Here is a 27,655-nt window from a genome sequence, read left to right as displayed (position 1 = left end):
GATTTTATAATTAAATTTATTTACACATTCAGCTTAACCGATGTCATTGTATTAAAGTAATGTATCCTATATAGACACACTTAAACTTGTATTATTGCTTTTCCGGTATTTTCCCCCTTCAGCATTCCCATAAACCCAGCTGGCATATTCTCAAAACCTTTGGTGATGTGTTCATGATATTTCACCTTACCCTAAAATAAAATAATGCATGTTATTCCATAATAAAGATGATTTTATCCATCTACATATACAAAGTGCATTTGGAAAGTCTTAATTTTGCCCCTTGTGCTAAAATAAAAAAAGTCAAAATATCCCCCCCTCCCCCCTATCAATCTGTACTCAATACTCCATAATAAGAACGTCAAAACAGAATTCTAGAAATTCTTTAGAAGTATTCGGACACCATCTGTGACACTTTAAATTCAGCTCCGAGAAAAAAATAATGAAAAGCGATCAAAAGCTCCCATCTACTCCAAGATGGTACAGTTAAAAATTACAGATTACTGCAAAAAATAGGGTCAGAATAGAGCAGTTTAAAGGGTACCTATTAGTTAAATACATTTCTGACATGTCATAGTGACATGTCAGAGGTTGCTGGTTCAGTAACCACCCCACCCCCCACCACCACCACCACCATCACCTTCTGGTCAACTTAGTTTTGTCCCTGGGGCTGGGTTGGCTTAGGTTTAGTTAGGGGTGGTGTTTATCTTTTACCTTTTAGTTAGCTGAACCAGGAAATCCAGCTTCTTGAGCTAGTTACCTCAGGGAGCTACAGAGGAAGTTTTGTCTCTCCCTATATAGCATGTTAATTTACTTAAAATGTATTATGTTAAAGTATTGTTAAAATGGAAATTTGTAACACTTGTTTGTCACAGTTGACGTTGTGAGAAGGACCTTGTAGGATAGGAAGAATTGCTGCAAGGCATCTGTGGAACCAATAAAGACACTGCTAGAGTGGTGGCCTGGCTTGCAAGGTGACTTTTTTGTCCAGGTGCCATCCGAGATGTCATGCAAGGTACTCTTTGCAGAGATATGTTTAGATAAATAAATACAGCTGTGCCCTACCCCCATGCTTTAAAAGTTAATCTAATATAGTTGGGAGGTAGTAGTCGGGGTGTAATGTTTTCAGCCCCTAATCTTGATGGTAACGGCAGTCTTGTATTGGTCGTGGTCTGGGTGCTAAGACCCCGTCGATCGTTAGAATGAAGGGGCAGAAATGCGCAGCAACGTGCACTCTGCCTCTTCATCTCCATCTCACTGCTAAAGTAGCAGGCAACAAAATTTAAATCGAGTCCTACGAAACTTCCAGTAATCGCTGTACCGTAAGTTCCATAGGGCTCCATTATAACTCCACTGACTGCTACTTTAGTTCTAACAAATGAAACAGAACTTTCACTGAGTCCCATACAGGGTGAATGGCGTAGCAGTGTGCAGTCATGATCGCTGCTCACTTTACACAGGGGACCAGGACCAGTTGCTAGAATTGCAGCAGTACCAGCAGTTCATCTCCTATCTTAATATGCATTATATTGATTGCCAGAATTACCTCTAAAACCCATTGCAGGAGTTGTTTCTGTCCTTCTATATATCTGTCTGTCCAGCGAGACACAATGAAGCCTTCCATACGGAGTTGTTTAAAAAGAATTAATGGTTGTATGTAAGGTCCTGTAAGGGAAATGGAGAAGAAAATCAATCTAAGGCCTCGTTCATACTATGGAATTGTCTTGAATATCTTCCAATGGGAGGGCTTGCCTGCCTCCGCTCTCTGCACCTTGCCGGTCAAAGATTTGACATGTCAATTCTTTAAGCAGAGAGGCGCCGTGAGCGGAGGAACGCAAGCTTTCCCATTCAAACACATTGAAGGCAGGATTCCACACTGAATTTTGGCACCGATTCCATAGTGTGAACTATGCTTACTTGTCACAGGGACATCAGAAAGAACAAAATCCAACAGCATCAAGTACAGTACTTGATAAAGACCTACCTGGTCGAAAAGTTGTAGTAGCATTTGGCAAATAAACCACTTGGATTATTCTAATATTTTAGCTGCTGTTGGATTTTGTTCTTACTGGAGTATAAGTTCCACACTTCCAGGATTGTGGTGCTGCCTGATCCCTTTGCTCTAGGTATGTCACACGGACGTATCAAAAGTTTTTATCTGTGGTAGTCTAATTACCGATGAGAACGAATGAGAAGAAGAACAGGCAGCCATGCACTGTCAATCCTGCAGGCAGCCTCACAGACTTATAATGGAACTGCCTGGCTTTTTCTGACCCAAACAGCAGATGACAACTGATCCAAGTTTTTAGCATGTCTATAAGACAGTGATAGGGTATGACAGTGCCTATTTAAGGCTGAAAAATAAAAGTAATCTAGAAACATCACGCATTGATATAAAGGTATAGTATGGAGGCCACAAAGCCATAAAGATAGGAGGATACAGTCCAGTCTGCCGGTGTCCCGTTATTAAGCAGAAAGAAATAAGTAGACGCTGGGGGCTCCCGGCGGGTCAGCACACTGATTGGCTGAGCAGAACCCCCGAAGCAATCCGGAGTGCGGACGTCAATCCCGCTGCGAGTATGTATTCTCATTCAAAATGACCGGCAAGGGATCTGCTGCGGATCCGGTGTGCATGAACCCACCCTTAGAGCGCTACTGTCATTTGCAGTAAATTTTGACATATCCTTATACATGTCAAAAGTTACTGACTACAGAAGGTATTACTTCTGCAGGTGTTCTGCCAGCTGGGAACTGGAACGCAAAGTCAGATGTCAGAATCAGGGGTCATCTGACTATGTCCTAATATAACTACTGCAGATTTAATAGGTGATGATTTAACCATTAAAGTCAGCAACCAAAGAAGAAATCTTCCTGAAACTCAATGATACATGCTGAAACTCAATTCCAGTAACACATTTTTGCTGAACTCAAAGTCAATCAGATAACAACATGGAGCAGGATAAGGAGGTATAAATAGAGCAGCTCAATTAGGTACATACCATGGATCTAAACTGGTGGGCACCACCAAAAATACAAAAAATAAATAAATGGGGTGGGTGCAGCTGACAACCCTATCAAGAAATCTATCAAATCACAAAAAAGGGATCTGTCTGTCTGTCACTTAACTGTGGTGAAGCTTCTGTAGCCCAGTCATATATAAAGGACTAAGTACTGTAGACTAAAATTTGCTATAGAAAAGTACCTGATGGAGGCACTGCATCATTGTACATAGATATTGCACCACACACTGCAATTCTTCCAAAATCCTTCATTTGAGGTAGCGCAGCATCAGCAAACTTCCCTGCAACCTAAAGAGCACAGAAAAATAATGTTTTAATGCCCTTTTCCAGCTTCTAAATTTATTATATTGCTGCTTGGTATCACACTAGTTTCTTTAATGGTTGTAGGATGTAATTCTAATTCCTCCACATGGTGTCACTGTTGGTTGGTACTTACACAGAATGGCTTCTTTATTCAGACCAACTAAATACAAGTTGTTATTAACTTTAGAGTGATTACACACAACAATTACAGCTTAGATTTAAAGATATTTGTTAATTTTATTAACATAATTATTAAAAATCTTTAAACATATTTTTAAAACTAAGCTGTAGTTCTTATGTGTAATCATGGTTTGAAAAGGCTAGATGGTAATAGTATTGTGGACTATAATATAGATGTGTCCATTGGAACTATTGTATATTAACTTTAACCCCTTGCCTCCGCAGCCTGTTTTTGGCCTTAATGCCCGGGGCCTATTTTTCAAATCTGACCTGTCTCTCTTTATGTAGTGGTAATTCTGTGGTGCTTTTAACTATCGCGGTTATTCTGAGATTGTTTTTTCGTGACATATTCCTCTTTATGTTTGTGGTATACTTTGGTTGATACACTCAGTAGTTTTTTGTAAAAAACACATTTGCACAAAAATTTGAAAACATTTCCAATCCTTTATATTCAAAATTCTTTTTTTCTGAGAAAAATAGTCATGCCACATGAACTAATTATTACTGCAACATGTCTACTGTATGGTGACGTCATTTGGTGAACGTCCTTTTACTTTTTAGGATGTTAGAGGATGTTTGCAGCGATTTTTCAAATTTTCAGGAAAATTTCAAATTCTGATTTTATTAGGGACCAGTTCAGTTCTTAAGTGGATTTGTAGAGCCTGTATGTTACCCCCATAAATACCTCCATTGTAAAAAACTGCACCCCTCAAAGTATTCAAAGTAACATTTCATAAGTGTATTTTATATACTGTGTTTCACAGAAGTTTAAGCAAGTAAGGGGGGGGATTTTAAATTTATTTTTTTTTGGCAGATATTCCATTTTAATCAATTTTATCCTCTAACACAGCAAAAACTAACTGAGAAATGGAACACAATATTTATTACCCATGTTTCAATATTTCTAGAAATCCCCCATATGTGGCCGCTGTGCATTACCTGACTCAACCACAGGCCTCAGACCTGACAGGAACCCTGTGTATTTTTGGGGTCTTTTCTTATTTCAGGTTTTTCATAGCAATTATATCATGTAACAGAGGCCTTGCGGTGCCAAAATATTTGTGGAAAACAAGTTGACGTTTCCATCGGTACCATTCTGGGGGACATGTGACACCCTGATCATTATTTATAAAATGAGGTGGTACACTTCAGCAGCTGTTTTTCCATCATTTTTTTTATACGCCGTTTACTATACGTCACATTTGACATGTTATCTTTATTGGTCAGGTCGGTATGATTACAGGGATATCCATTTTATATACCTTTTGTCATAGTTTATGGCATTTATTCTATAAATACTGTTTGTGTCTTGCATATTGTAAGACCCGTATTTAAATTTTTTCACCAATGGAGTTATTTTTGCGGCATAAGCTGACGTTTTTAGTGGTACACCTTTTGGGTACATGTGATGTTTTGATAGCAGCGTGACACAGCCTCCTCCTGCTGCCCGATCTCACTTAGGGACAGAGGGGGGAGGCAGGGAACGCATGACGTTTGGGAAACGTCATGCTGCAGGAACTACCTGCTTTACATGATGTTTCCCAAATGTCATTTTGCAGCATTGGGGTTAAAGTCATAGTTCAGCAGTTGCTGTATAATACAGTCTGACACAGTGCTCTCTGCTGACACCTCTGTCCATGTCAGGAACTGTCCAGAGCAGGAGCAAATTTCCTAACAAACTCTTCTGCTCTCCAGACTGGATAGAATACACCACTTACTGCAGGACATACAACAGCTGATTAGTACTGGAAGTACTAATAGAAGTAAATTACAAATCTTTTTTGCTGAACTACCCCTTTAAAGGGGTTGTTGGGTTTCTATGATATACAGGTGAAAAGATCATTAAAGACCAATAAAGTATTCCGAATATATGAACCTTTTTAAATAATACTAATAATATAACCTATTAATATAGTGCATTCCTCCATATGAAATCAGAGGCACAGTATGGGTATATAGAATTCTATGTGTGTACTTTACAGATCTGTACACAAATTCTTACACAAGTAAAAGCTACTAATACAATTTCTGCATTCTTAACATAAAGTAATTGCACACAAATATTACAGACCTTCTCATAGTTTGTAACTTACATTCTCAAAATAGCAGTCATAACCTTCTGGAGAGGCTTTCTTTAGAGCTTCTTCCAAGGAACTGACTGTCTTGTAGTTAAAAGCTTCATCAAAGCCAATTTCCTTTAAATATTGGATTTTGTCATCTGAACCAGCAGATCCAACTACTTTACAGCCCTAAAGATAAAGATGCAATAATAACATGTTACAAAACATAAAATAATTGATTTGGGCGGAGATCATACCTTCCAACAAAAAGCTTTAGGCCTTCCGTAAAATATGAACGTAATTTTGAGACATACATACGGCCGTATTAACAATATAATAATGTGCTTCAGTTAAGTCATTGGAAAATTGTCCGGCAGTGCACACCCGTGTGGGATAATGGCCCTAACTGATCACCACTGTCTCATTAATGAATCTGCTCATTATTTACCAACAGCACTTCCATTTTTTCCCATCTGTTCACACCTTTTTTTTTATTTTCACTTAAAGTTAAGTTTGTATTTAGCATTTATTTTATTGTTTTTGAACATAGCCTTAAGCATGCAGTTACAGAAACCTAAGTTCTTAAAATTACAAAGTGTTATCAGAGCATTCATACAGCTAGTAACATTTAGAAAATTCCCATAAGGCTGCCCTGTGAGGAACAATAATACGTTTTTAAAAATATTTAAAAGGTAGACTTTCATCTAAGGAGAAGTCATAACTTGTAGGAGCTTTTCTTTACCACAGGACATGCATTGTGAAATCCAGTTGTCATAAAAAACCCATTTACTGTTTTATACAGAATTGCAACATTGTTACAACACTGTAGCAGCAGGAAGCTATCCTTGATGCTGATATTGTAAAATAAAAGTATTGAAAACAGTACAGGACATCTGGTTTTATCAGGTAGAAGAAGAGTTTGGAATTTTCTTTTATCCTACACAAGGAATGCACAATACATTTTTACAGAAAATTTTAAGTTGTTGAGTTGACCTTCCCATTTACTTACTTTGATCTTGGCGATCTGTCCCACAACTGACCCTACTGCTCCAGCAGCACTATTGACAAGAACAACATCTCCTTTCTTAGGACTGCAGATTTCCAAAAGGCCAAAATATGCAGTTAAACTGGCAAATAAGAACAAATATTATTTTAACAAATGTACCACATTTTCCAAGACATTAAGCAGCCGAATATTCTATGTACTGACTAACAAAGTACTCTGTGTAAAGTCTCATAGGCTTTCTATGAATCTATACACTGCACCACTCAGTTCTTTATAGAATGCCAAATACAGCTGATCAGCACAGAACTCAGCTTCCCCTTCGTTTTATCAATCATTGGGGTCTCCGCACCTGGGCCTCCACCAATTGAAAATTCTCACTATAGCATTTTACAAGTTGTAAAGTGGTTATCCAGTATTACAAAAACATGGTCACTTTCTTCCAGAGACAACACAACTCTTGCTTCAGTTCAGGTATAGTTTGAAATTAAGCTCCATTTACTTTAATGGAACTGAGTAGCAAAACCTGCACCCAAACTGGAGACAAGAGTGTTTAGCTGTCTGTGGAAGAATGTGGCAATATTTTTGTAGCACTGGATAACTCTTATAAAGATCATGAATATAATTTAATACACACAGTTCTCTGAAGGCACTTTAGCATTTCTTGCTAGCTAAATGTCTTCTCACAGCTTATGCTGCTGATTTAGGCTGCGTTCACACTACGTATATTTCAGTCAGTATATGTATATTTCAGTCAGTATTGCAACCAAAACCAGGAGTGGATTGAAAACACAGAAAGGATCTGTTCACACAATGTTGTAATTGAGTGGATGGCCGCCATTTAATGGCAAATATTTGCTGTTATTTTAGAACAACGGCTGTTATTTTAGAACAACGGCTGTTATATTGAAATAATGGCAGTTATTTACTGTTATATGGCGGCCATCCACTCAATTTCAACATTGTGTGATCAGATCCTTTCTGTGTTTTTAATCCACTCCTGGTTTTGGTTGCAATACTGACTGAAATATACGTAGTGTGAACGCATCCTTACATTGTAGAAGTGTCATCTTTAGCCTATGTTCACACTGAGGGCCAAATTACATGGGACGATTATCGTGCAAGTTATCGTTATATTGTTTAAATTTAAACAATAATCGCTTCATGTAAATGCAGACAGCGATCTATCGATCAATGAGAAATCTTTCGTTTGGTGCTGACACCAAAATTATTAATTGTTCACTGTAATTCTGCAATCATTCACTAATCGTTCAATGTAATTCCACAACATGTCTTCATTTGCTGGGATCAAATGGAGGTAACGATCGTAACTAACGACTATCGTTCTGTGTAATATGGTAGCCGATTTCAGGCTAATGATCTCGTTTGCGATCGTTTATCATTACAGAACGCTTAGTCTAATAAGACCCTTATGAGCGACTATCGTTCCAATTTTTGCGATAACGATCGCATTTGAGCAATAATCGGCTCATGTAAACACAGCTAACAATCAAGCGACCAGCGAGAAATTGTTCATCGTGATCTTTCAACAAGTTCTCAAATCATTGTTGGTCGCATGCTGATAACTCACAGATTGCTTTGTCTAAACAGTCTTTCACAGATTCTCCCTAATGTGTGAGATGGCCTTAGGTGATCTTAAAAGGATAATGATTTTTTTTTAAATTTTTTCTCTTCGTATAAACGCAGATGGTTATTACAACAAAATCGTTGCATTAAAATCGCTAAACGATCGATTAAGCGAATTACCATTACCAGTACCATTAGTCATAAAAGAGACTTTTTCTTTTTAAAGAGGATGTACCACCAGGTACATCCTCTTTAACCTGAACCCACGGATCGAACTGCGGCCGCACGGGGAAGGCGGTGTCGCGGTCCGTTTTCCGGACCGAGGCCCGGTTCCCGTGCAGAGCGCCATTCTATGCACCGGCCGGTGCTCAAGCACTGGAGGTATGCCAGCCCGCCTCCCGTGGGAGGGAATTCCCTCCTCTGTATGACGCAGCTCCATTTATTCTAAGGGAGCCGCGTCATACAGGGGAGGGAATTCCCTCCCACTGGAGGCGGGCCGGCCTACCTCCAGTGCTTGAGCACCGGCCGGTTCCGGTGCATAGAACGGCGCCGTGCACGGGAACCGGGCCTCGGTCTGGAAAACGGACCGCAGCACCAGGGCTGTGGAGTCGGAGTCGTGGAGTCGGAGTCGGAGCTAGTTTTGGCTGGAGTCGGAGTTGGAGTCGGAGCTAGCTTTGGCTGGAGTCGGAGTGTGCTCCTGTGTGGTTGTGGTAGACCTACAACTCCCAGCATGTTCCTGTGTGGCTATGGTAGAACTACAGCTCCTAGCATGGTCCTGTGTGGCTTTGGTAGAACAACAACGCTCAGCATGCTCCTGTGTGGCTGTGGTAGAACTACAGCTCCCAACATGCTTCTGTATGGCTGTGGTAGAACTACAGCTCCCAGCATGCTCCTGTGTGGCTGTGGTAGAACTACAGCTCCCAGAATACTCCTGTGTGGCTGTGGTAGAACTACAACGCCCAGCATAATCCTGTGTGGCTGTGGTAGAACTACAAATCTACCATCCTAAGCCACCCCCAATGCTCCTCCCTCATACCAAAGACAGAGGAGCAGTATGAGCCTCCACTCCACCTCCTCCTCATGAGCAGAGACAGCGTCATCCTCCAGCTGCAACGGCTCACCGCGGACCAGATATAGCAGCAGCATATAGTCTGGCCCTCCAACGGTCTAAGGGACAGTGAACTGGCCCCCTGTGTAAAAAGTTGGGGACCCCTGACATAAAGGATACATACTGTATATATACAGGAGGAGGCATACATAGAGGAGATATATATATATATATATATATATATATATATATATATATATACAGGAGGAGGCATACACAGGAGTACTATAAAGGATACATATATACAGCAAGAGACATATATACAGTATATATATATATATTGTGGACATGTCACTGGTAAAGTGCTCGAGGGGATGTACATCTCACCCAGGCTGATGCATAGTGCGAGATGGTGAGTCCAGGAGGCATCTGTGCTCAGCAGTGTTATGCTGCTGAGCTATTATTTATTATTGCCGGGCCTGGATTTACATGGAATGGCAGGTAGGTTTTGGTAGTGGGACTTGCCATTCCCTCCCCCTCGATCCAGTGTGGGTTTTGGGATCAGGTGAGCTCTGATCCCAATCAGCCTGAGAAGGCAAAAGGTGGGCTCAGTGTACAGGTCTCTCTCTCTCAGCCAGGAGTGAACAGCCTGCATGCTGTTTGGTGAGAGCTGGGAAGACAGCCGCTGCTGGGGCCTGTTCACACCCCGCAATACTGACCACTGAAGTGCCAGAGAGGTAACCTGCGTTGTTAGTTAGCGCCCAGACGGACAAGACCTTTTTGTTTTGTTCTTAAAGCACAGTGTTGCTATATTTCTGTTATGGACTGTTTATGCTGCAAATAAACGCCAAGCTGTTATTTTACAAGTCCAAGTCTGCTGTGAACTGTGTCCAAACACACCATCCCCCGGGAAGATCCCTACAATTGGTGCTGCGGAGCGGGCAAAACAGTTGCTAGGGGCAACGGTGTGCATCAACTTGGCTACAGCTGTTTATGTCCTGAGTGAAGGCTGCGGCTTCACTCCAAAAACAGACAAGCAACATGGAGGAGATGATGAAGCAGTTAATGCAAGTGAGTCTGCAACAGCAACAAGCTCTGACAGACGCTAACCTGCGCCATGAGCAGGCATTGGCCGCACACCAGCAGGCTAATAGGCAGCAACAACAGGCTCTGACAGACGCCAATCTGCGCCATGAGCAGGCTAATCGGCAGCAACAACAGGCTCTGGCAGATGCTAATCTGCGCCACGAACAAGCAATGGCTCAACAACAGAGACTTATTGAGCACCTGATAGCAAAGCAAGAGGCGTCTGCAGGTGCTAATCCCCAGCTGGTGGCAGCAGCCGCGCCAGAGACTTTGTCTGTGAGAAGAGCTGTGCAGCGTGCGCTGCAAAAGATGACTGCTGATGACGATGTTGAGGCCTACTTCACTGTCTTTGAGCGTGTGGCTGAGCGAGAAAAGTTACCCTCCACTGAGTGGGCAGAGGTCATTGCTCCCTATTTAACAGGCGAACCTCAAAAGGCCTATTATGACCTCAGTGAGCAAGAGGTCAAGGACTATCCTCGGCTAAGAGCAGAGATACTCGCCCGACTAGGAGTTACTGCTGCTGTCCGTGCCCGGAGGGTCCGCAACTGGAGCTACAGTCTGGACAAGTCAGCGAGGTCCCAGATGTACGACCTGATCCATTTGGCAAGAAAGTGGTTGGAGCCAGACACCTCTACTCCTGCCCAGATCCTAGAGAGGGTCGTGATGGATCGCTACCTCCGTGCCCTTCCTGCTGATCTACAACGCTGGGTGGGACAAGGCGACCCTAGGAGTGCCGACGAACTCGTCAGCCTTGTGGAGAGGTTCCAGGCGACCGAGGACTACCTCCGTGATGTTCCTGCAGCACCGTCACCTCCCCGGAGTGCCAGATCTGTGCCATCATCTGGTAAGAGACTTCCATCTATTGGGGGAGTGTGGAGGGGTGCTGATAGAGGGAAGAGCGCTCAGGAGGCGTCTCAGGGGCAAAGGACTGGTGGTGGTCCCCGGTGGCTAAGTGGCCCTAAAAAGGACTCCCTGCCAAGGAGACCAGGCCCTATCCAGTGCTGGAGATGCCATGAGACGGGACATATGTCTGCCCATTGCCCTCTTACCACTGAGCCCATGGAGTGTGACGCTAGCCGGCGTCAGTCGCTATTTGCGGAGCCGTCTTTTGTTGCAGTCACTGGACTAGAGACTGAACCACAAGTCTGCAACATTACTGTAAATGACTTTCCTGTTAAGGCGTTGCTGGACTCAGGAAGCCTTGTCACCCTGGTGCATGCCAGCCTGGTGACTGGGGACTTTGTGCCAGCAAGACATATGAGTGTGGTATGCATACATGGTGATACAAAGGTTTACCCTATAGTACGGGCTAATGTCGGGACTGAACTAGGCGCTGTACAATATGAAGTGGGTGTGGTTAAAAATCTTATGCATAATGTGATATTGGGGCGTGATTTTCCCTTGTTCTGGGCTCTATGGGGAAAACAACAATCCCCTGAAAGGAGTGAGGAGACCCCTAAGTCTATTGCATTACCCACGGTAAATGATAAAAATGTACAGGATGAAAATGATGCTTTTCCTTTGCAGGTCCTGGCTGGTGAGGAAGAGGCTCCTCCCACTGCGCAAAATGTTCCAGACTTAGAGGTGTCTAGGGATAATTTTGGTACTGCACAATTACAGGACCCCACTCTCAAAAATGCGAGAGAGCAGGTCACTGTTATGAATGGGGTACCTCAGGAACCAGAAGCTGAGAAAAAATTTCCACATTTTTCTATGACTAATGATCTCTACTATAGAGTCACTAAAATTAATAATGAGGTGGTGGAACAGCTTCTGGTGCCTAAGTCGTACCGGCGTCAGGTACTCGACATGGCCCATAATCATGTCCTTGGGGGACACTTGGGGACAGATAAAACACAGGAGAGAGTCCTCCAGAGGTTTTATTGGCCTGCGATTTATGCTGACATAAAAAAATACTGTGAGTCGTGCCCCACATGTCAGCTTAGCGCTCCAGTGTCACATTTTCGCAGTCCTTTGGTCCCACTCCCCATCATAGAGGTACCTTTTGACCGGATCGCAATGGACTTGGTGGGTCCCATTGTAAAGTCGGCTAGGGGACACCAGTACATTCTAGTGGTGTTGGACTACGCGACCCGCTATCCTGAGGCTGTACCCCTAAGAAACACTACCTCTAAAACAATTGCACGGGAATTGTTTTATATGTTTTCCAGGGTGGGGATCCCCAAGGAAATCTTGACTGACCAAGGTACCCCATTTGTGTCAAAGGTAATGAAAGAGCTATGCAAACTGTTTAAAATCTCACACCTACGTACCTCTGTATATCACCCACAGACAGACGGGTTAGTGGAGAGGTTTAATAAAACCCTGAAACATATGTTAAAAAAAGTGGTGGAAAAGGATGGTCGTGATTGGGATCACTTACTACCTTATCTGATGTTTTCTATTAGGGAAGTACCCTAAGCGTCCACAGGGTTCTCTCCCTTCGAATTAGTCTATGGTCGTCACCCTAGGGGTTTGTTGGATATAGCGAAAGAGACATGGGAAAGTGAGTCCACCCCATACAAGAGTGTTATAGAGCATGTAGCACAAATGCAGGACCGTATAGCCACTGTAATGCCCCTAGTAAGGGAACACCTCCAGAGGGCGCAAGAGGGCCAAAGCAGAATTTACAATCGTTCTGCAAGAATCAGGACATTTAGCCCAGGTGACCGGGTACTCATTCTTGTTCCCACGGTAGAAAGCAAATTCTTAGCAAAGTGGCAGGGTCCCTATGAAATTGTAGAGAAGATCAGTGAGGTCAACTACAAGGTACACCAACCAGGTAGAAGGAAGCCTTTCCAAGTTTATCACATAAACTTGATCAAGCCCTGGAAAGACAGGGAATCCTTGGTGGCGACAAAGCCTGTTGGTCATCTGTCACCACCAATCCCTCCGGTCAGGATTGGTGACACCCTATCAGTATCCCAGAAGCAGGAAGCTAAGGAGTTCCTGCAGAGAAATAAAGACAAGTTTTCTGACCTACCAGGGCGTACGCATCTCATTAGTCATCATATTGAAACTGAGCCTAGAAGCAGAGTAAACCTGAAGCCCTATAGGATACCAGAAGCACGGAGGGAGGCGGTATCATCAGAGGTAAAACGTATGCTTGACCTAGGAGTCATTGAGGTGTCCCAGAGCGAGTGGTCCAGCCCGATTGTGTTAATCCCAAAACCCAATGGAACTTGGAGGTTCTGTAATGACTTTAGAAAGTTAAATGAGATCTCCAAGTTCGATGCCTACCCCATGCCCAGGGTAGATGAGTTGATAGAAAGGATGGGTAATGCCAGGTACATAACTACCCTCGATCTCACTAAGGGCTACTGGCAGATCCCACTCACTCCTAAGGCTAGAGAGAAGACTGCATTCTCCACCCCTGATGGGCTCTTCCAATACGTAGTGATGCCATTCGGGTTACATGGAGCCCCTGCCACTTTTCAGAGGTTGATGGACTTGATTCTGCGACCACATCGTGATTACTCCGCTGCCTACCTCGATGATGTGGTCATTTTTAGCCCGGATTGGGAAAGTCACCTCTGTAAGGTCCAGGCGGTGTTAGATGCCATAAGTGATGCGGGGTTAACCATCAATGCAGAGAAGTGTGCACTAGCCTTAGAGGAGGCCAAATACTTGGGCTACATTATTGGGAGGGGGTTAGTGAAACCACAACTAAATAAAATTGAGGCAATACAGAATTGGCCTCAACCCCTCACAAAGAAACAGGTCAGAGCTTTCCTGGGTATTACGGGCTATTACCGGAGGTTTGTGCCGAATTTTGCTTCAGTTGCAGCCCCACTAACTGACCTGACAAAGGGTGCAAAGTCCGCAATGGTGACATGGACTCCAGAGGCCGAGAAGGCTTTTCAAAGCCTTAAGTCTGCCCTGTGCCAACAGCCTGTGCTAGTTACCCCTGACTTTAGGCGAGAGTTTTTGGTACAGACAGACGCCTCTAACACAGGGTTAGGTGCCGTCCTCTCACAGGTCGTGAATGGCGAGGAGCACCCGGTGATGTACTTAAGCAGGAAACTATCCCCGGCCGAGAAAAACTACGCCATAGTTGAGCGAGAATGTCTGGCAGTGAAGTGGGCCCTAGAATCCCTGAAGTACTACTTACTAGGCAGGAGCTTTAAGTTAGTGACAGACAGGGGCGGATTAACTTTACCATAGGCCCCGGGCTGTTCACCAAGGCTGGGCCCCCCCATCCCACTGTAACTATGGCAGCACTAGCCTGGCGTTCATAGTACAAGACAGATAATGTCATAATGTCATGATGTCCTGATTTGTGCAAAATTGATTTTTGCAAATCATGGTGGAAGTGTAGCCAGGAGACAGTACACCACTGAAAGTATAAGTCTTTTTGGGTGGTCATGGGCCCCCCAGGAGCTCAGGGCCCCGGGCTGCCGCCCAAAACGCCCCTATTATAATCCACTACTGGTGACAGACCATGCCCCCCTAACATGGATGAAATTAAACAAGGAGAAAAATGCAAGGGTGACTAGGTGGTTTCTTTCCCTCCAAAACTTTAATTTCATGGTGGAACACCGGCCAGGGAAATTACAGGCAAATGCTGACGCCCTATCTAGGGTACACTGTCTGTGGGGACAAAATGCTCAGCCCTCCGGTCTGAAGAAGAGGGGGGGGGATATGTGGACATGTCACTGGTAAAGTGCTCGAGGGGATGTACATCTCACCCAGGTTGATACATAGTGTGAGATGGTGAGTCCAGGAGGCATCTGTGCTCAGCAGTGCTATGCTGCTGAGCTATTATTTATTATTGCCGGGCCTGGACTTACATGGAATGGCAGGTAGGTTTTGGTAGTGGGACTTGCCATTCCCTCCCCCTCGATCCAGTGTGGGTTTTGGGATCAGGTGAGCTCTGATCCCAATCAGCCTGAGAAGGCAAAAGGTGGGCTCAGTGTACAGGTCTCTCTCTCTCAGCCAGGACTGTTTATGCTGCAAATAAACGCCAAGCTGTTATTTTACAAGTCCAAGTCTGCTGTGAACTGTGTCCAAACACACCATCCCCCGGGAAGATCCCTACAATATATATATATATATATATATATATATATATATATATATATATATATATATATATAAACACACAGGAGCACATAGAGGATACATGTAAGCATGTGTGTATGTTGTTTTGTTTATTTTAACTAATAGGGGGTGCGCACATGAGGGTTGTGTTCTAAAGGTATGTTCACACTGAGTAAAACAGGCAGAAACTTTCTGCCGCGGAATCTCATCTGTCTCAGTGTGTCAGCCCATCAATGAGAGAGTGCGCGCTCCCGCGGTGCTGTGACATGTCACTTCTTTGAGCGGAGAGTGGCGGCTGCGGAGGAACTCAGTATGATGGAGGTCACCCAGCTTTCCCAGCATCTTGTACTCAGTATGATGGAGGTCACCCAGCTTTCCCAGCATCCTGTAGTCAGTATGATGTGGTCACCCAGCTTTCCCACCATCTTATACTCAGTATGATGGAGGTCACCCAGGTTTCTCACCAACTTATACTCAGTGGCTGGTAGCCTCGGGGAGCTGCACAGTAGATCTATACTGTGCAGCTGAAAAACTTATCAGCAGAATTGTGCTAATTGGTTCTCTTTAAAGGAGCACTCCAGCCCTTTCCTATGCAGGGACGGTAGATGCCAACTTCTGCCAGCAGCGATGTTCCAACTGTTTGGATAACATCTCCAGCCCTTCTGGTCATTTGTGACCAGGTAATTCCTACTGCTCTATGTGAAGTGGCTGAAAGTCACTTTGTCAATGTAAGTCTATGGGAGGGTTCAATGTCAGTGATGAGCCGTCTCATATACTTATACAGGAAAGTGACTTCTGACCCCTTCACCAGGTTGCAGTAGGAATTCCCTGTTTACAAATGACTGGAAGGGCCGAATGTGTTATCCGAACTGTCAGAACATTGCCGCTGGAGGAAGTATTGGAGTGAGTGGCATCTACCTTCCGTGCACTGATGTGGGGAGCGAAATAATAGGTAACAGCCAGAGTGGTCCTTGAAGGCTGGGCCGTTAGACGTCTACTCATGGGCCAGTGCTGTGTGCTTGCCCCCAAGGCTAAAATTTGCCAGCCAGCCCCTGGTGTGTGCTATGGCTGAAGCAGGCTGTGTGTGTGCGCTATAGCTGCAGCAGGCTGTGTGTGTGTGTGTGTGTGTATGCTATGGCTGCAGCAGGCTGTGTGTGTGTGTGCTCGCGCGCGTGCTATTGCGTGCCCCCGCAGTGACCTTCTATATTACTATGTGTGACATCTATATCACTATGTGTGACCCCTCTCTATATCACTATGTATGACCTCCTGTATATCACTATGGCTGACCTCTATATTACAGGTATCTGGCATTATTAACAGTGTTTCTTTAGGTATGGTGAATATTTAGTTAGAAACATAGAAGACTGTCAGCAGGAAAAGATCACCTGCTCCATCTAGTCTAGTTGTGAGTAGTTCAGGACATGGAGGCTGGAGACTGGCTGCATCCACTGCAGACACAGGAGAAGTTGCTTTATATACAGTATTCCTTTATTCCCTCAGAAGTCGCCCCAGGATCATGTAATACATTAGGGAGAAGCTGCTGAGCCAGTGTGATGAATAACTCCCCTTGTATACAACCGGCCATTTATGAAGGAGTCGGGAGTCGGAGTTGGTCCTGATAAAATTCAGGAGTCGGAGTCGGAGTTGGAGTCGGAGCTGCGGCTTACCGACTCCACAGCCCTGCGCAGCACCGGCTTCCCCGTGCCGGCGCCGTTCGATCCGTGGGTTCAGGTTAAAGAGGATGTACCTGGTGGTACATCCTCTTTAAAATAACATCCGTTATTACCACATTTTTATTAAAGTCCATACACAATGGACGTTGATTGCAGATGTCAAATTAATGTTCATGCTGATTATTCACAGGCATTTTTTTAACACAATGGAGGTTGTTTTTTGTTGTTCACAGACATTATTTTTTCACCTTCCTTTCATCCTCTTTACTACTAAATTCAATGGACCTTCAAAAAAGAGCCACAACCAAAAGGGCAGGATTTAGAATAATGCACCCATGGTAATGATGGGTATCCAAAACGCAAAATGACGTAATTTGGAACTCAAAATGACAGACGTCATTTAAAAAATAAAAACAGAAAGAAAAAATGACATGTGAATATAACCTTACACTATGAAAAATCTGCATTATAGAAGCTTTTGCAGATCTGACTTACAGTCATGAATGATGCACATTTTGCCCAGGGAAAAAGCAGTAAAATTCCACCAATAGTGCAATGTGTAAGTAAGGCCTAATATATATCTCTAAAAAGGCTTACCCAGGCATGCCCACTACTCCAAGTGCCAGAGATCTGGGCAGAGATTGAGGCCATTCAGAAGGTAGTGGATTTAGTCCTTTGCCGTTAGATATAAAATGTGTTGTCCAGCCAGAGTTTGCCACATAATAACCACCTACTGGGAATGCAGAATTTTTACTTTCTATTATCCTAGATGAGAAAAAAAAAAGATCCATATGAATTATCTAATGCACGTCACCACACACACATAAAACACTAACCCAATGGTAAATGTTAACTTTTTAAAGAAAATACTCTAGTACAATTTATTGTACGATTTTTATCTCTCGCTCGCTCCACTGTGTGCACTGACAGGGTATTCTGCGGGTGCTATTCAATGAATAGCGGCAGCAGAAAACTGACATGCCCGGCCGATCGGGGCTGCGGGGGGCGATCGTACGGCCGGGGGGTGCGGGGGGCGATCATGCGGCCGGGGGGTGCGGGGGGCGATCATGCGGCCGAGGGCGATCGGGGCTGCCGGGCGGGGCGGGCAGGATATACAATACCAGGTCCCCGCTCCTGCTTGCTTCGGCAGCTCCCGGCACGTTCTGCCTGGCCAATCAGTGTGCTGCCCCGCCGCAGCGCACTGATTGGCGGGGCGGGCCGTGAAGACACCGGGAGCCCCGAAGCAAGCAGGAACGGGGACCCGGTAATGTATAATGTCCGAGTTTCTCTGCTAATGAAAGTATAGGGCTGGGATATGCAGCGAGTCTCGCTGCAAAAACGCAGCAAGGAGACTCACTGCAGATCCGGCAAGTGGGTTTGTACCTGGGTTAAAGTGTTATTTTAATATATTACCTGGCAACTTGGGATCCAATCATTACATCCCCTTCCTTCAAAAGTTTGCCACTATATGGTCTGTTGGACATGAAACAGATAGGTAAGTGTTATTTACGTATATTATTCATTTACATGGCACAGACACATTCAACAGCACTGCACAGAGATCGTCATCACTTATATCAGCTCAGATCCTGTCCCCAATGGAGCTTACAATTTAATTCCCAAATTAAACTATCAGTATGTTTTTTGTAGAGAGGGAAAAAACTAGAGAACCCAGAGGAAATAATCACAAATAGGGAGACAACTTACAGACTCCATACAGAAGTACAGAATGAAAGGATTGTGGTACATACTAGTATATAACTGGATTTTAGAAAGATGGCTGCTATTCATGAATGTTGAAGCTTTATTTGATAAATGCATTCGGAAAGTCTTCAGACCCTTTTATTTCTTTTAACATTTTGTTATGTTAAGGGTAAAAGAAAAAGAAAATCATGTTTTCCCCTTCATTATTCTGCCGCCAATACCACATAAAAAGAATGTGAAAATCGAATTTTGGAAATGTTTGCATATTTATTAAAAAGGAAACATTTCAGTTTAAGGCTATGTTCACACACCCTCTTTTTTGGCTGTTTGACACCAAATTTCACGTTTTTTCATAATGACTGCCGCCATTTGCACAATTACCGCTGTCATCATGAAATAACAGCCATTATTTGGCAACAAACGGCCAAACTGAGGGAGCATTGCTAGAGATGCTCCTGCAGCTGATAATCGTCTCCTATAAAAGGGACAGCAATCAAAGACAGGGCAAAGGTCTGATTATTGGCTGATGGCATCTCTTGCCCATGCTTAAAAATCTATCCTTATGGTCTGCACTTCTCCCTGGGTACAAAGGGTTTGTGTGGCTGAGAAAAATGAAGAGAAACAGACAGCACAGAGTGCAATTTTTCCAAAGACATTTTCCTAATGTGACATGCAGAGAAGACACAATTATGGTACAGCTTGCTCGTCAGGAGAGACAGGCCATGCACAGAAACAACACATGCACATTCACTTGGATGGATGTCCTATAGGGAGGTGGCTGAAATGACAGGTGGCACTAGCATAAACTATAGATTTAATAATCTCTGCACACAAAAACCTTTGTTTAATGTGCAAGTACAAAAGGTGTTTAGTATTAGATATTGTGTGGCTGAAAATTTGTTAGATTTTTTTTTTTTTAAATTTCTATGTGTACTTTCTATGCTTGGTAGCAGTAAGGGGTGACACGGCCCCTCTGCTGAGACCAATGTTTGTGTGGGGAACCGCAGGGCTCTGAGCTCTGCAGTTCCTGATCTCCTGCTCTGTTCTAGCACTGACAAACAGCTCTATGCAGGGCAGGATGCAACCCCTCTCCCCCATCTCCTGCTATGTTCTAGCACTACTGCACATAGCCGCTGCCATGTTCTAGAAATCATCCGATGTACTATATACTTTTATACATAGTATACAGGGGGGAAGAGGCTGCTCCACATGATTGTGGTGTCTGGCAGCCTCTGCAGAGGAAGCAGTCATTGCTATCACCGCTTGCTCTGCTTCTAGCACAGTGCAGAAGCTGCTGGACACCAGATTGTGTTGGGCAGCCTCTTGCTCCTGTGTACTAAATACAAAGTAATATACCTTTATTTTTTTCTCTCTGGAGTACCCCTTTAAAGGGACTCTGTCAGTAGGTTTATGGTGTCCTATGTGTCAGGCACCGGACAGCAGGGACAAGACAGTGAGTCCTGATGCTGAACCCACCAACTGTCCCTACCTACTTGCCTCAAACGGCCCTAGGTAGCCATGGACAACCATGAAGGCGGTCCCTGCACTAGTATAGGTGCACACAGAACAAGACAGACAAACAAACACAATAAAGAACAGTCAACAGTCCGGGTCACAACAATCGGGCAGTAAAAGTACAAAATCAGGATCCAATAGGCATAGTCAAAGTCCAGGCAAAATGGTCAGGGGCAGGCGGCAAGCAAGGGAGGTCAAAGATACAAAAGGCAAAGATAAGGAGATGCAAAGAACAGAAGACACAAGCAGGCAGAGACAAAGTCAATAACCAGCACAGACTGGGGTTAGTTATATAGGAGGCCAGGGTTCTGATCCAGAACGTACAGTAATTGGACCATCCCCAGGATTTCCAAGCACAGACACCTGAAAACAAAACAAAACCACTGACAGGAAGACCTGCCAGTCACAGCAGAACCAAAACACAGATTAACCCTGACATGGCCAGACAGAAATCAGCAGGTACAGTCGGGTGTGTCCACCAAACCAATTAAGCAGATAAACCAGTGTTCAGACACTGCGAAACAAGACACAGAAACAGAACAAATACAATAAAATCAGCGCCATCTCGGCCGCACAGCATGAGCCGAGGGGCGCATAACGCTCCACAAAGATACCATCCTGACACTAAGGAAGGGTAGTAAAAACTAGTAACAGAGAAGCTGAACAGAATGATGTATCATTTACATTGTTCTGTGCAGCTGATTCAGAGATATCTTCCTGTATAACATGGACAATAAGTAATTCTCTCCATTATGTGTGCGAGTCCAGTAGTCCTCATGAGAAGCAAAAAAAACTCTCATGAGAAGCAAAAAACTCTATAGACAGTCAACTGTCAATCAGCTGTCAATCAGCAGCTGGAGGGCAGGGGCAAGAATCCTATTCTCCTGCATATTAGGATAATGACTGAACAGAATGATGTAAGTAATATACCGATCTGTTCAGCATTTCTGTCAGGGGTGTAACCATGTAGCAGCCATAGCGACCGCTATGGGGCTCATCACATCAAGGGCTCATCATCCCTGCAATATTCTGAGCCTCCTGAGCTGTCATCATACTACCAAGGGAAAGGCCTACCATGGGAGACACTATGTACTGGGGGGGGAAGGTAGGATAATAAAGGAGATGTCTATTTTGGGGGACGCTATCTATGGGGGGATACGAGGTGAGGACGCTAGGTGACACTAGGGGAGATGCCCACCGAGGGGATTCTAGGGGAGATGTCTGCCATGGAGGGCACTGTCTACTGGGGGGATACCAGGGGAGTTGCCTGCCTAATACATGCTAACAAACAGGGGGATTGCCTACAGTGGGATGGGGGTGAGGAGGGGGCCCAATCAAAAGTTTGCTATGGGGCACACCCCTGATTTCTGTTTATGCTGCTCTCATTTAAGGCAACATAAACCTAGTGACAGATTCCCTTTACGTATTCTTTATAATTCTCTATAGATCTCTACAGCATTAGTTCTAAAAATAATTGCAGCAGCAAAACTGTAAAACTAGATATCCTTTTGTTGCTTTTTGCTACATTTTCATATTGCTTTTTACCATACTGTTATTGGAACGGTTTCTTTTTTCAACACAGTTTCACTGAAAAACCACAACTTGATAGGACCTATTTACATTCACAATACTACTTGTGATGTTCTGCAAAGTGTCAGTACTATGGTCCTTGGATATCCAAAAACAGTCTAGTAACTAAATTGGATTAAAACCTAAAAATGGTGCCTTCACTTGGGAAAAAAACAAAACCAAACACATAAAATAATATCATCATTATCATTAATACTATTTACCTCATATATGGGTCTACACTCAAAAAGACAGACTCCAGTAGAATTTCTGAAAATACATATAAATTAAACATAATACATTGAGATACAAAATATCACAGTGAATACAAAATAATAGAGTTAAATATAATAAAAAACTCAATGTTATTATAAAACGTTTTCCAATAATCTGCCCTCTCATAAAAAATAAACACTAAATAAACACATAATACACACTATTCAATTCTGCAACAATTTCAAACATTCTCCCTCCCTAGCAGTGCTTCCAGGCACTCACCCTGCAGGAAACTACTGTACAGCTCCACTCACATAAAGGAAACCTGTCATCACTTCCATGCTGCCTGAACCACGAGTCATCAGGGTGGCCCCTGGGGGCTTTTGCCTTCCCCACTGGAGTTGTTAAATCTCTCTCTATTTGGGTGTAGAGACAGATCTATGAATCAAGGCTGGCAGAGCAGGGGGGAGCTACCAGACCTGCCTTAATGACTCGTGGCACAGGTAAATGAAATTGCATTGTAGAACTCTGCACAGTGAGTGGCCAGTGGCACCTCTGTGTAGGAAAAAAACCAAACATTTCAGGATGAGTTTGTGTCTCTGCTGTTGGACACTCGACCATCCTAGGGATATGATATCACCATCTCTGCGACTCTGTACCCACAGTCTATAGTATAGTATATGCTATAGAATATTGGATCTATTTAGGTCTATTCACGAATTTAAAGCGACTCTGTACCCACAATCTGCCCCCCTAAACCATTTGTACCATCAGATAGCTGCTTTTAATCCAAAATCTGTCCTGGGGTCTGTTCAGCCGGTCATGCAGTTTTTGTCCTAAAAAACTATTTTTAAACCTGCAGCCCTGTGTCAAATTGACGTGGCCCACAGTGTATGTGCCCTAGGTTTGCACCGCCCCTCTGTCCGTCCTCCCCGCCCTCCTTATCATTAGGAATGCCTTAGGCAGGATTTCTCCTATTCATCACTTGTTTGACCAGTGCACCTATGCAGGATCGTTAAGGCGCATGTGTACTGTTGAGACAAGTGATGAATAGAAGAAATCCTGCCTAATGATCAGGAGGGCGGGGAGGAGGGACAGAGAGGCGTCGCAGACCTAGGGCACATACACTCTAGGCCACACCAAAGGCTGCAGGTTTAAAAATTGTTTTTTTAGCACAATAACTACATCACCTACTGAACGGACCCCAGGACAGATCTTGGATTAAAAGCTGCTATCTGACGGTACAAGCGGTTGGGGGGGGGGGCTGCAGATTTTGGGTATAGAGTTGCTTTAAATTCCTGAATAGACCTAAAATGGTCCAATATTCTATAGCATATACTATACTTGTATAGAGCTCAGTTTCAGAATATACTTTACTTATATTAGAGCTCAGTTTATCGGTTTATTTGATACACAGCTGCAAATCCCCTTCATACAGGCAAGTTACAAACTACAATTCTATGTGTGTGCAGCTACCAAGGGGAGTTTAAGGGCTTACAGCATACTGTCTATAGCAAGTATAGCTTGGATACTAGTTGTATATTACAGATTGTAAAGATAAATCAAAAGTTTAGAAGTTTCACAAGAGGCATTATTTATGCGGTAAATAGGTTTGTGGTAGTAGTAATAAGCTTGAATACAGGATTTAAGGATAGGAGAAATGAATAGATAATTATTTAATTGGGTTCCATTACCTCCATCTTGCAGTGACGGCAGCTCTTTTTCTATAAGTTTAAAGTCTTCAGGTTTTGGTGCACCTTTAAAGTGCTTCACCATTGTCCATGACTTAGACACAACCATTTTTGTTCTCCTGTATTGAAAAAATAATAATAAAATAGAAACAAAAAAAAAAAAAGCTGAAACTTGACTGTCACACAGTTTGTAATTTTAAAAAAAAGAAAATGCTAGTAAACAAATAGAACAAATACAAACACAACATATCAGGAATAAAGGAATAAGGCTATGTTCACATGCTGTAAAATAATGGCCGCCATTTGAGTTTAAAACAACAGCCCCTGTCCTTTGTATTAATAATAATGCCTTCTAAATAAGTGGTATAGGGCATGCTTTTCTTTTGTAGTACTTTTATGTTCTAAAACAGTCTTACATAGAACAAATAAAACATTTTTCAAAACTTCAAATATTATAATTAGTGATGAACGAACTTTTTTTTGGAAAGTTCGGTTTGACCGAATTTCGGATTTCTTCGGATTTCATAGTTTAAAGCATCTATATGATACGGGGGTAAGTGTATTTGGTTGAATTTAGGGCTCTATGTGTCAGTAACATCGTTATCTTTTCAATATCTCAAAGTAATTTTTTTTTTAGACTTCAATATTCACCATTACAGGGTCTATGCAGGAAATTTACCATTACAGGGTTTATGCAGGAAAAAGGTTTTATGCTACACAAATGCACCAGGTATATTTGTCTCTCAGGATAACACGTATGTAATAGACACTATCACAAGGGTCCAACTATAGGAATTGTCTATCTGTATAGCACTTTTTTTTATTGTTTTATGCTACACACATGCACCAGGTATATTTGTCTCTCAGGATAACACGTATGTGATAGACACTATCGCACCCTTTGCTCTCCTATGCCTAATTTATCTATCTTTCACCCTCTCTATATTTCTCTTTCAATCACTATATGTTTCTCCTCTCCGCTTTCCTAATCTTTTGGTCTTTGCCTTTCTACAATATCTTCTCAGTAGTCAGTAGTCAGTAGTACAGCAGCACCAGCAGTGTTTTGACAATGACAAGCTCTGTGCACGTCTCTCTCTCTGTAGACTGCGTTGTGCGGTCTTGTGACGCTCCTATTAAAGCGATACCGATGTCACACAGGGGGTGGGCTACTGCAAGATCCCTGCTGATAGGATGTGTTCCGGGCATTATGGGAAAGCGCTTTTCCTGCCCGGAACATTTCCTGCTTTCTAAAATGGTGGCTGCAATTTTACAAAGCAAGAAAAAAAAATGGGAGCGGACTTCCAAAAATCCGAATCTGATCGGACTCGGACTTTTGGAAAAATACGAACCGGATCCCATACCGGCCAAACCGGTTCGCTCATCTCTAATTATAATACCTCCATATGTGAGCCTGTAGTGTGCGGATTGTGGGGGGCCTGCAGATGTGCTGCCCATAATTACAAACTGCTCACTTGTGAAAGGGATAAAGTCTATGGAGTCCTATTTCTTGTGATCAGGATTCCAGGAAAATGTGTGCATTAGTCCATAGACTTTAAAGGGGCTGTTCTCCCCCCAAAAAATTCTTTCAATTCAACTGGTGCCAGAAAGTGTCAGAGATTTGTAATTTACTTCTAGAGCTTTATCCAAGTTCAGCAGCCCCCGCTGCTAAAATATACTCGTAAGAGTGATTTTATAAGAGCAGCCAAAGATGACAATGGGCCAGTGGGTATAAATGCACAATACCGCAGAGGATCCCTTCACTGTCACTTTCAATACAATTACATACTCGCAGCAAGTATGTAAAAGGAAGCCCCTTTAACCCCCTGCAGCCCGGGGCATTAACAGGTCCGCGCTCCGGCTTGCTTCAGGGTTCCTAGTAGCACTGAAGGGAACTGTGACCACAACTTTAATGTCCACTGTAAGGCATTATCACACCTCTGTGTTAGGCCCCATTCACACGTCCGTGTCAGTTTTTACTGTCAGGAAATCCTGATCAGGTGGCCTCAAATGGCATCAGTATAGTATCAGGAAAGCATCAGGATTTCCTGACAGTAATCTGTTTTTACCTTCAGGAAACCATCAGGAAATGTCTTCAGGATTTCCTGATCAGAAGGAAAAACAAGGGTTTTTAATATGGTCAAGTATGCCAATATACATCACAAGTACCCACATCACCACTAGTGCCACCGCCTCCCCCTCGTGTACCCTGCCACTGCGTCCCACTCATGTACCGTGCTACCATCTCCCCCTTATGTACTGCGCCACCATGTCCCCCTCATGTACCATTCCCCCTTTGTGTACCTTGCCCCCTTCCCCCTGTGTAATGTGTCACCATCTCCCCCTCATGCCATGTGTCATCCTTTTATCTGCTGCAGAACTACAACTCTAATTATGTTATGTAATCCTGCATATTACCACACACACCATGATGGGAGATGTAGTTCTACTGTGCCACTGCCTCCTCCCTCCTGCGTTGTCATCTTTTATTCTGTTGCAGAACTACAACTCCCATTATGACCTGCCAATATGACATGATAGGAGTTGTAGTAGTAGGGAATGATGGGAGTAGTAGTAGTAGTAGTAGGGATAGGGTTGGGGCGATCATGGGGTGTTGTGCAAACGGCTGAGGTTTGGGGGGGATCAGGAATGGGGTGTCGGGCGGCGGGCTAAGGTGGGGGGGGCGGGACCATAATAAGGGCGATGGGCTGAGGTCCAGGGGAGAAATGAGGTGCTACGACAGGGGTTAAGGTGTCGGGCAGCAGGCTGAGGTCGGCTCGGGAGAGGGGAGGAGTGGGGTATCAGGTGCCGAGGTCCGAAGGGAGAATGGGGGGGGTCCGGAGGTGGGCTGAGGTGTGGGGAGTCGGAAACGGGGTGTCAGGCAGCAGGCTGAGGTGGGGGGAGGAGTGGGGGATCCAGAAGCGGGCTGAGGAGGAATACTGGAGGGGAGAATGCTGCTGCTTTGCTCCCTCTCAGGTGCGGGAGGGGGGGCGCTCCCTGCAGTCACTTGTCCCCAGCCCCTGCCTGTCATCGGAGATCCGGACACTTTCCTGATGTGCATCAGGAAAGTTTCTGGAGTTCCTCCGCTCCCATAGACTTCTATGGGAGCGTCCGGGCCGGGTTTCCGGATAAAAATAGGACAGGATCCAAAAAATCCTGACCTAATTTCCGGAACGGACATCCTTCAGGAAAAATCCTGAAGGGTGTCTGTGACTAATGTATCCCTATGGGTCCGCAAATCCGGATAGATTTCCCAGATGTATGAAGGGGGCCTAAGTTTTTATTGTTAGGAAATCCTGATCAGGAGGCCTTCCGGAGGCTTCAGGAAAACATCAGGATTTCCTGACAGTAATCAGTTTTTACGTTCAGGAAACTATCAGAATTGTCTCTCAGGATTTCTTGATGCGCATCAGGAGAACATCAGGATTTCCTGAGCTCCCATAGCTCCCATCCTGATGAAAATAGAACAGGTTCTATAATTTCCTGACCTATTTTCCTGAACAATCCTGAAGGGTGTCAGTGTTCTATGCAACCCTATGGATCAGAAAATCCTGACACTAATTCCTGATAAGAAAAACTGACAGATGTTCCTGAAGTGTAAAGGGCGCCTGCAACCTCACATCTTTATCAAAAGTTTTTGCCTGCATTGCTACACATAGACAGTTCAGTAAAGTTTACCATTGTTTTACAAAATCCTCCTGTTAGAAGTCATACGCCTGAACTTTGCATCACTAAAACAAAGAGTGCAGATTAGCCCTGCACATGCATCATGGATTTCTGCAACCCCTTGCACACTGTTTATGACAATATAAGAACTGCTATAAGTGCTTTCGCATCCTCTGTAGAATTACCTGCTCAAAGTGAAGCACCCGGTCTCTGATACTAGATGGAGTCTTGTATAGAAAGCGTACTGCTAGCTTGTCTCCTCCTGGCCCCAGATTGCTCAGTGTACAGGAAGAA

At 43.8% G+C, this 27,655-nt stretch overlaps 1 protein-coding gene across 1 annotated transcript; it reads right to left on the bottom strand.

The window, feature by feature from the left end:
* LOC138785778 (prostaglandin reductase 1-like) lies at positions 1-27,655 on the bottom strand. Its single transcript, XM_069962099.1, has 10 exons — positions 27,547-27,655; positions 23,702-23,817; positions 22,016-22,061; positions 18,417-18,476; positions 17,601-17,768; positions 6,573-6,690; positions 5,597-5,752; positions 3,203-3,308; positions 1,547-1,665; positions 1-191 (listed from the first exon to the last, which is right to left on the bottom strand). The coding sequence occupies exons 2-10, from the start codon at positions 23,805-23,807 to the stop codon at positions 81-83; spliced, it is 990 nt and encodes a 329-aa protein (XP_069818200.1). The 5' UTR covers positions 23,808-23,817; positions 27,547-27,655; the 3' UTR covers positions 1-80.

Source organism: Dendropsophus ebraccatus, chromosome 3, assembly GCF_027789765.1.
Source record: "Dendropsophus ebraccatus isolate aDenEbr1 chromosome 3, aDenEbr1.pat, whole genome shotgun sequence".
In the NCBI taxonomy this organism is placed as follows: Eukaryota; Metazoa; Chordata; class Amphibia; order Anura; family Hylidae; genus Dendropsophus; species Dendropsophus ebraccatus.
Note: the sequence above shows the minus strand (reverse complement) of the source record. Positions and strands in the feature narration are given on the sequence as shown.

Excerpts from the sequence above, each read along its gene's own strand:
- LOC138785778 (XM_069962099.1), bottom strand. The coding sequence starts at position 23,807 with ATGGTTGTGTCTAAGTCATGGACAATGGTGAAGCACTTTAAAGGTGCA. Across the intron at positions 22,062-23,701 it reads GCCGTCACTGCAAGATGGAG|AAATTCTACTGGAGTCTGTC; the intron begins GTAATGGAACCC and ends ATGTATTTTCAG. Across the intron at positions 18,477-22,015 it reads AGTGTAGACCCATATATGAG|ACCATATAGTGGCAAACTTT; the intron begins GTAAATAGTATT and ends CATGTCCAACAG.